The 10,198-nt window shown below is 38.4% G+C and overlaps 1 protein-coding gene across 1 annotated transcript; it reads right to left on the reverse strand.

Moving 5' to 3' along the window:
- Positions 1-884: 884 nt before the first annotated feature.
- Positions 885-4,353, reverse strand: LOC114752105 (subtilisin-like protease SBT1.8). Its single transcript, XM_028940823.1, has 2 exons — positions 2,705-4,353; positions 885-1,893 (listed from the first exon to the last, which is right to left on the reverse strand). The coding sequence occupies exons 1-2, from the start codon at positions 4,329-4,331 to the stop codon at positions 1,223-1,225; spliced, it is 2,298 nt and encodes a 765-aa protein (XP_028796656.1). The 5' UTR covers positions 4,332-4,353; the 3' UTR covers positions 885-1,222.
- Between the last annotated feature and the right edge of the window lie 5,845 nt (positions 4,354-10,198).

Here is a 10,198-nt window from a genome sequence, read left to right on the forward strand (position 1 = left end):
TTATGTATAAAACTATCTCATCCTGTACATGTTGAAGTCCTCTTTGTATATTTTTCTGGACCTTAGCTATGTTAGAAAGGGTAAATGCTTCTATATTGAAAACTGCTTCAACATTTATAAACGTCGGAAATATGGAGATTTATTTACTGTTTCCCTGATTCCGAGTTAGACACGGGACAAAATTAAATTAATTGGGCAAATTTAATTGCTCAGCTTAGACCCTTTATTCTTCGACCTCTCGGCCATTGCAATTCACAAGTCAAGCGAGGGATTACAACGGTAAAAAAAAAAAAATGAGGCAATTTTATAACACAGATCCATCCTGCTAACTCTGCCCGGCTCACTAAGGACAAAGGGAAAGTTAAAAAGTGTTTTCCTTTTCCTTGAACATTTTTTATTTTGAGAGTTGTCAACGAGTGGGCCTATGGAAAATTCAGAGATTCGAAATGATCAAATGGCAACAAAATGAGTGACCACCACCACGGCTTCTTTTTTTCTGCAGAAACAGAGCACGGCACCCAGGACCGGTCTTTTCAATTGTTTCATTGAGTACAAGCATCAATAATCAATAATCATCGTCTTACGGGAAATTATAACATGTGAAATTGTGAAGATCTAATTTAGATAAGTTTGACAGATTCGAAAAACCAGACTATGCCCTTTCAATCACCGTTGCGAGCAGACTGAATATGCTTGTCTGTTAAGTCCCATGTTAATGAAGAATTCAAGACTTGGAGCAACCTTAGATCATAAGATTTTTACTCCCCCTTAAACTAATATTTGGACTTGAACTTTCTTTTAACTCAGAAATCAAGACCTTAACAGAAGGAGTAAAAGGAGTTTAGCCCCCCTTCTTCATAGGGAATAAGAAAGAGAACTTGACGGAATCTGAAACAGGGAGAGATTTAATTAATTAAATCCTTGAGAAGGATATCTGCTACACGGCATCAAGCTGCATCCCGCCAAGTTACATATTGTAAGAGTCACCTCTATTTGTTACATTCGTTTAACTGAGACACACCACACAGAAAAGCAGCCTCTTTTTCTGTTTCATCCTTTCCAAATCAACCTTTTTTGTTTTTGTTTTTTTTTTAAAATCCACACCATCCCCACTTGTCCTGCTTATATCTTCTGGAAGCTCCGTTTTATGCGTGTTTTCTGGTAAGGGAAACCTCTGTTAGGCTCGACATGGTGGTAATCTAAGAGCCACAAACATAACTCACTAATCTAACTCTGTCCAAGCAAAAGCAACAGGGCTCGCAACTTGGTACTTGTCGTTGCTCCACACAATGCTTCCAAACTCGGACCTAATCGAACTATCAGCACCCTTCTTTGATACAAAAGTCACCGTGTACCTTTGCCTTTCCCCTACCTTCTTAAACACCAACTTCGTGGGTTTCACCGTCATTCCAACTAACGAGGACGGTCCGGTCGCGGCCACATCATACACAGAGCCGGCTTCTCCAACGTTGGTCAAAGTGCGTGTGTAGCGAACCGCCCTCTTGCTCCCAAACACAACGGAGAAAGATGGGTAATTGAGCTGACCGGGGTCGGAAAATTTCCTGGAACAGGTGACGTTGGGGCGCTTGGCGATGAGTTGGATTTGTTGGGGGCTGTACCGTAGGGAACACAAGAATGCAATGTAGTCGGAGGCGGAGGCGTCATAGACCAGTCCGGGAGAGATGGCTTTCTGAGGGTTGACGTGGCCGGCGCCGTGAGCCATTGGGGTGGAGAAGCCTCCGTCGGCGGCATCTCTGAGAGGGGAATTGGTGTTGTCACGCGTATGGGCGGTGGTCATTAGCGCCGATTTGATTGCACTCGGGCTCCAATCTGGATGAGCGGCTTTCAGCAATCCGGCCAATCCACTGATGTGTGGGCAAGACATGGACGTCCCTGTAAATTACCCAAGCACCCAAAATTCAGAAGCGAAGATTTACTCTAAAAAATCAATAAGATCATCTCCTTCACGAAAATCCTAAACTTCAAATTTCTACGAAGTCATTGCCCAGTTTTATTTTTTCGTTTTACATGAAAATTGGAGAAATTGAAAAAGTCAAGAGGTTAGGTTTGTGATCGTGATAATAAAAATTAAAACTATTTCATGAAGAATATTAAAATTAAAATGGAAATTATACACTATTTTTCAAAAGTGATCTATGATTTTTATTGTGGGGATGCGCTCCATTGAGTCGCTGAAAATTGAAAATTGAAAATGAGAATTACAAAATTCCAACTTTTTTCTGACTAAAAGGGTGTTTGGTAACCCTCAGAAGCACTTTTCTATAAAACGAGACAAACTCTTTCACATATTTATTTTATAAACTGTAAAAACACTTTTAAAACTATGATTTAGTTTTCATCCAAACACCCTTAAAGCAAAAATATAAACTGATTTGCTCAGGAAAAAGAATCTATGGGTAGACAAAAGTATGATCAGCATGACCAGGAACGAGACGATGATCCATTTGGATGCATGTACGGAGCAACAAAAACCTCAATGTCAGTAAAACCCCATTATTTATAGGACTAACTAGTATTGTGTTGACCTGACTCGCATAGAACTATAACTACGATATGCGTGTTAATTTTTATTTTTTTTAATTTTTTGACCTGGAAGATATGCGTGTTCCAAATGTACATGACCCCGAAAACAGATTTTGGCGTAACAAAATTGCAAGAGTAAAGAGTGGACTGGGAGAGATACCTGACATGATGTTGAAGTTGGTTTTACGACTGTCCTGAGACAATCCAGAGGGCCCAATAGCTTCGGACCAACCCGCTAAGATGTTAACACCAGGCCCAATCACATCGGGCTTCAATATCTGGGGGGTCACTAGATTGGGCCCTCGGGAACTGAACGCTGCCACCACAGGCGACGGCGTCACATTCAACACGGTCCCACCGAAGCTCAAAATAGCCGTTGGGTTTGGATCCGTCCGTACATACTCCCTGATCTCATCACCCACCTTTCTCCCCACCTCCAGTGCCGGTAGCAGGTGACTGTCCGCCACCAGTTCCTCGCCGCTCGCCGCAGTGTTTGCCAGGATCATACCAACGCCTCCGGCGTCACGCACCACCTCTCCCTTCTCCACGCGCGCATTGATCCCCCTGTCACAAATCACCACTTTCCCACGAACCACAGAGGGGTCGAGAGAACCGGGCATGCACATGCTGGTCGAGCTATTCGACCCTCTGTTGTAAACCAAGCTCACGGGTCGGTCACCCATTCCTTTTCCACTGTAGAGTGAAACGCCATTGAAGCGTTTATTGCTCCCCAGAGAAACGTAAGCCGGGAAATCTCGGTCCAGAGTTCCGGCACCGACGGTCATGATCCATGGAGCCACATTCGCCACCGAAGCCTTGCTGGGTCCGCTATTCCCTGCCGAGCACGAGACGAAGATGCCTCTCTCCATGGCTGCGAAGGCTCCGATGGCGATAGTGTCGCGGTAATAAGGGGCGGAACCGCCGCCGAGGGAGAGTGAGAGAACATCCACTCCATCCTGGATGGCCCGATCCATGCCCGCGAGTATGTCGGACGCAAAGCACCCAGTACTCCAGCAAACCTTGTACGCAGCGACACGCGCTTGTGGGGCCATCCCACGGGCAGTTCCACGGGCATAACCGAGTAGGCTGGCATTAGGGACGGGGGACCCCGCGGCTGTACTTGCGGTGTGAGTACCATGTCCGTCTCGGTCACGGGGCGACACTGCTTCTTGTTCTTTCCGCATGTAACTGCCACCGGAAGCCATGTGGAAGCCTCTGGAGAAGCTACGAGCCCCAATGAGCTTCTTGTTGCAGAGCGATTGGTTGAAATCAGGACCGGACTCACACTCTCCGCGCCACCGCGATGGGATCTCGGGCATTCCCGTATCGTCGAAGCTCTTAGATTCGGGCCATACACCAGTGTCGAGAATGCCGATGATGACATCGTGGGAAGCTTGTTCAAGTGCCAGAGTGTTATGGCCTTGCGACGTCCCGGATTGGGTTTCGAGACCCAGGAACTCCGGGGTTCGAGTGGTGTGAAGTGTGTAGACGGTGTCTTCGTATACCCCGAGAACGGAATCGGATCTACGGAGAGCGTCGACTTGAGAAGCGTCGAGGGAAGCAGCGAAGCCATTGTAAGCAGAAGTGTAAGAATAAAGCAGAGAATCGGAATCAGAGGAAGAGGAAAGAGACTGGAGATTGGCAGAGTACCAGTCACGGGCAGTAGGGTAGACGGAAGGCTTGTCATGGTGTTTCATGTGAACAATGTAAGTCTTCTTGGCCATAATTGAGGAGAGACCAAGCAAGAGAAGGAGGAAGAGGAAGGAGGAGGAGGCCACGGAAGCCATGGCTGGGACTGGAGAGAAGGAAGGGAGACGGGGGAAGTTGGAGAGGGCAGAGTGGAGTATATAGTGGTTTAAATAAATAATGAGGGAAGGAGGATGGGATCCAGAAGGAAAATTTTGAGGGAGATACTCTTGTCGTGTCTATGCTGAACAACAATTATTAAATGGGGCCTTATTCCATCTTTAATTACATAAATACCATCCAGACCACATTCTGGGTCATCGTCGTCGGTGCCGTCACTCGTGCTTATAATCTGTCCCTCACCATCTGATTGAAAATTGCCGTCTTTTATTGGGCCCTCTTGTTTGCTTTCTCTAAACAATGGCGATGCTAAATGGCTTTTAAGTTGGACTTGGGTCCAATTCATCTTCTTTATTATCTATTACATTGACATCTTCTCTTTTCTTGAATATTGAACACGCATCTCAAAATGAACACATCCGTCATTTTTATGGTGAGAACTGCTGACGATATTGAGTTGTTTCACAAAGGATTATATATCTGTATAATTACTTGAAACACTATAAAGGAAAGGGCGATGCCGATGAATAGGGAGGGAGGGAGGGAATAGAATCTGACAATCTGCACTCACATGAGCATAGGAAGGTGATTAGATAACTAAATAATGAGTGATTAATAAGCAATGGAAGTGGAGAGTGGGGTGGGGGGATTAGTTTGGGAAGGCGTCTGTGCACAAGAGGATGCATGTGAAGAGAGTGAGGACAGGGGGCACAGCTGGAAACGCGTGGAGGGGGAAGTGGGTCCCAGGAGTCTAATAAGCATCATCATGTTATGGATATGGGATCTGCATTTCCTTATTCATAATTTCATCTGGGTCTTTTTCTTCGATACATATACGTATACACGCGCGCGCGCGCACACACATATATATAGGGAGTCTTGTGATGTTGTGTGTTGGTGGCAGGGGTAAATGGCTGTTCTGAGTTCTCACCTGCTGCTTCACTGCACTGTTGTGCTTCGCTTTGATGACATAATCTCTCCTGTATGGGCACTTCCCCTTTGCCTTGGTTTTAGTGCTCTTCTCCCTCCTTTCTTTATTCTGTTCACTTTCGTAAATAGAGGGTTAGTGAATTATTGATACGCGTTTCAAGTAATTCATACGGCATTCCCACAGTCATTCCAGCAAAGGAGGCCCCGCTGGAATTGGTAATATGAGTTAAAAGGGTTGATGACGGCCTCGAACTGTCATTTTTGTCAATTTGCAAAAGCGTCCAACTTGCTTCAACCTACTCCCATCTGTAGGCCAGCCAGCATTCCAACTCTGGACTCTCGTATTCACAGGCGTTTAACTCTATATGCTGAGAAGGGTCACACTCATTTAAGATATCCATCTATTTTTAATATAAAAATTAGTTTAACATTTAATTTGATTTTAAATATAAATTTCAATCCATTTTATTTATCATGTTTATCTTTTTTTAGAATAATCTTTATAATAATTATGTATATTAAAAATTCTAACTAATATATATAATTATTAAAGATATTTTAAAGAAGACAATACGTATTTATTATAATTAATTAATTTTAAATAATTTTTTTAATTGATTAAAATTAATCAATTAACTCTTATATGGCAATATGGTAACCCTTAGGACTTGGCGAGGTTGAGTGATCAAATCCATGAATATTATAAGAGTTGGGAGTGTGTGAATCCTCTTCCTCGTAGAAGGGTTAGAACAAATACGGTGAAAGAGAAGCATGCGGTCCAAGAGGAGGAAAAGGTGGTAAGATTAGCCACCGGGTGCCATGAAATTATTGGGTTTATTCGATTAATTAATGCATTGTCAATTGCTTAGAGCTTATTTAAATTCATGTTGATAAAAATGATTTTTATTCGGACTAACTTTTATGAACTAAAGGTAGGATAGGATTCAATTAATTAATGTTGTACTACCTCTAATTTTAAATACAAGGGCTAATTGATTAATTTAAATAAATTAAAAAAATTATTTAAATTAATTATTTATAATAAAGATATGTTGTCTCCCCTAAAATATCCTTGTTAATAAAATATATTAGCTAGAATTACTATTTGATGAAACTTTTAACATATGCAATTACTACAAGGATTACCTTAGAAAAAAAATAGATAAATATGAGAGATAAAATAAATGAGTGTCTTCTATTTAGGATCAAATTAAAAATCAAACTAACTTTCACATTAAAGACAGGAGGTAATATAATTTATGTTTAGACAAACTTTTATAAAAAGAAATTAATTTAACAAAAACTGCAAATGAAGACTCGATCCCATACTACAAATATGAAATCTTAATGAAATATCTGAAATACTTCTCAATTAAATTGTGATTTGGTCTACTGAAGTTGTCATTTACTAAAGTGAACTGGTCATTTCCTATAGTCAACTTGTTATGTGATATACTTTCAGCCAAGTTGTAATTTGATCTACTGAAATTGTTATTCACTAAAATAAACTTGTTATTTCTTATAGTTAACTTGTCATTTGACTGAGGGGCATTTCAGATATTTTACCAAGATTTCATATTTGCAATGTGGGATCGAGATTTTATGTGCTATTTTTCAAATTGAGGATCCCAAATCACAATTACACGTATTGAAGGGTTTTTATTTGCTATTTTTTCAAACTGGTTTAAGTGATGTAGAATATTGAAAAGTTAGTCTCCACATATTCAAATTTAAAAAAAAGGGCCAAAAATTAGAAAAATTTGCTAATTTTTTAAAAGGATTTTTACACAAAAAGGTCAATTACCAAACCACGTCAAACATCATTAAAAGGCCAGAAACAGAATTTTGAGGTTGATAGATTAGTTAGTACCACTTCACGGTGGCGTCGAACAAGCCTCCAAGCTATATTATTATACTATTCTACATATTCAGTCTACCGGGTGCATGCGTGAAAAGAGCGGGAAAAAGCTGTTTGAATTACTGAGGCCAGATCCACTAGGTCCGTTTGGATCAGCGATTAAAAAAGTAGCTTATTAAAAAAGTAGCTTATAGAGAAGTGAAATTAGATAAAAGCTAAATTGGATAAGCTGAATTGTGTTTGGATTAGAGTTCAGAAAAGCTAGATTGCAAAAGTGAGATTGGTAAAAGGTTGTTTGGATTATGATTGAGTAAAAGTAAGTTTGGTTATAAAATGACCAAAATAGATATGAGTTTTAATAAATAATGAAACATGATTAAAAAATAATTTCACATAAGACAATGAAATTAAAATAATTTAATATGAATAAGTCATAAAAAGTATTTTAAATATAAAGTGAAACATGAAAAAATAAAAGTATATTTTTAGGAGCATATTTAAAAATAAAAATATACTTCTAACTTATTCATTATTTTCAACTAATTTTAATTTTATTATCTACAAATTAGTTATTTGAGGCTTATAATAAGAACCAAAAGAGATAATAAATTTCTTAACTTTCTCTCTCTCTATATTTCAAAAGCTATAAGCCATAAGCTGTAAGTCATAAGCTGTTAATTTTAGCTTATAACTTATTGTAACTTTTCAGATAAAAGCCCGATTGCAAAAGAGCTCATCCAAACAGACCCAATTATGTCAATCGAGCTTATAGAGCTTATAAGCTACTTATAAGTTCAAAATAAATGATGCCAAACAGGCATATGCAGTCGAGTTTTACGAATTAGCCGTGATAGGAGGCGGGAATAGTTGGTTACGCAAATTAAGGGGCAAGATTAACAAAGTGGCAGGGGGGCCGATGATTGTGCATGTCACGTGTTCATTTCAAACTGGACCCCCCGTCCACATCACCCTCGTATGCTTCCAACTTCAAAGTTGGTCACCCCTCTTTGAATTTTACCCCTTTCAAATCAAATCATAACCGCAAATATCTCCCGCGTCTGCTCCCTCCCATTCCATTTTTTATCATCAGCTTAGATATTCCACCAAAAAAAAAAGCCAGAAATACTTTCTTTGATCTAGGGGTGAAACAGGCCAAGCAGCCTGTCAGGGGCCTATGACCTAGCCTGCATTGGCCTGGACCTGACCTGTTTCTTAAAAAAGCCAGGCCAAGCCTGTTTGAAGGCTTGTTTAGTTAAACAGGCAGGCTAGGCTTAGGCCTTTTAAAAAGCCTGTTAAGCCTGTTAGGCCGTCTGGCCTGTTAGGAATTTATAATATAATATATGAAAAAATTAATTAATGGTATTATTATTAATGTGCTCTTTTAATTTATTTTTTAATTTAATATATAGTTAATAGCTTAATCTTTCTTTTAGATTTTGAAGTTTAGATGACAAGTGAAGATAAAATATAATTTAAAATAATAATATCAATAAATAATGTGATTTTTAAATCTTAAAATATAAAGAAAATAGGAAAGAAAAAATTTTGTTCCAAGAATGATAAATTAACTAAATTGCGTATTATATTAATTGAAGTATGATACCCTCTTTATTCATTATAAAATTAGTATTTTTCCTTTTATTTATTGTCTTAAATTTAATTTTTTGGTGGTGTACTTAAATGTAGTCTATTCCAAATTTTAACATATAATTACAATAGTTTTCAATAATATTCTTATAAATTATAATTAAGATTTAAAAAAGTACTTATGATACTAAAATTTAAATAAAAGACAAGACTAAAAATTTAATTATTATGTATGTTTTTTTAATCTTAGCTTTTTTAAAAAATAATAATAATAATTTAAATTTTTTAAAAATATAGGCCTTTTAACAGGCTTCAGGCCAAGCCAGGTCTTTATACAGACCAGACTCAAGCTGAAAAATAAGCCTATAACAGATCACAGGCCAGACTCAGGCCAATAGACTTCAAAACAGACCTGGCCTGCGCTGTTTCCACCTTTACTTCGATCTCACAAATATATCCAGTTCCCTCGTGCCTGCTCTTATAGAGGAACCTAAGCTATGGGTTCTATATCACAAATTGTCGTATATAGGGATGGATGTGTGTGAAATTGTGTGGGTTCCTTTCCCAGTAGGGGAAGGCTGTCTCCAACTCGTCATAAATGGGGTAAATTTTAAGGACAAAAAACACTGGTTTTAAATTTTTAAAACCAAAACAACGTCAAGTATTACATACTATATTTCTGATAGACTTTCCAGTTGTTTATGTTTCATTCAATAACATTGAAAGTTGAATTTCATAAGTCATCAGATAAAGCTTTTGGATAGAGTTTACTGGATATTTTTGTGCCAGAAACGCCAAAAAATTCATCCCAAGTTCCAATAATCAAATTGAATTAAAGTAAATCTATAAAAATTGATATGGTAAATCTCTTACACTGACGATCCTTTTTTGCATTTTAACCCTAAACTTGTTACAGTTAATTAGACAAGTTGCTTGGACACAAAGCAAAGGGAATATCTTTAATTAGATGAATTTTACATGAAAAAGTTTTGGCCAAATAAAGGGATTTGAAAATATTTTTTTGAAAAAAAAGTTCATAACTCACCGCTTTAATTAAAGCTTGGCTGATTTAGGGATAACTAGTCAAAATAACAAAAGGAGAAAGTGAAAAAAGAAAAGAAAGAAAAGAAAAGGATTGGTTTTGTTAGGGGGTGTTGTAAAAAGTGAAAGTGGACAAAATGATAACCAACAACAACAACATAACATGATTAACGTTACAGCTCAACATGTTGAAAAGATTGCAGCAGACCCTAAACAAAGCTAGCAACATGGCCTAACATATATGAAAAAGATATACACCGAATAAAGAAAGTTCTTCGGGTCAAAAATAAAAAGAAAGTTCTCTGTGGTCAACTGTTAGGGATCATTGCCAATGAGACTTCATCATTCTCTTTGTTCCGAAAATACTCTCAAAACCATCAGAACGGAGACACGAGTGGCACACTTCTCAAATTTCACAATACTCTATCGCAT

Source organism: Neltuma alba, unplaced genomic scaffold (genome assembly GCF_004799145.2).
Source record: "Neltuma alba isolate B1F8T4 unplaced genomic scaffold, ASM479914v2 tig00007227_pilon, whole genome shotgun sequence".
NCBI lineage: Eukaryota > Viridiplantae > Streptophyta > Magnoliopsida > Fabales > Fabaceae > Neltuma > Neltuma alba.

Coding starts and splice junctions, on each gene's coding strand:
- LOC114752105 (XM_028940823.1), bottom strand. CDS start 4,331: ATGGCTTCCGTGGCCTCCTCCTCCTTCCTCTTCCTCCTTCTCTTGCTT. Junction 1,894..2,704: donor CAACTTCAACATCATGTCAG/GTATCTCTCCCA, acceptor GGTAATTTACAG/GGACGTCCATGTCTTGCCCA.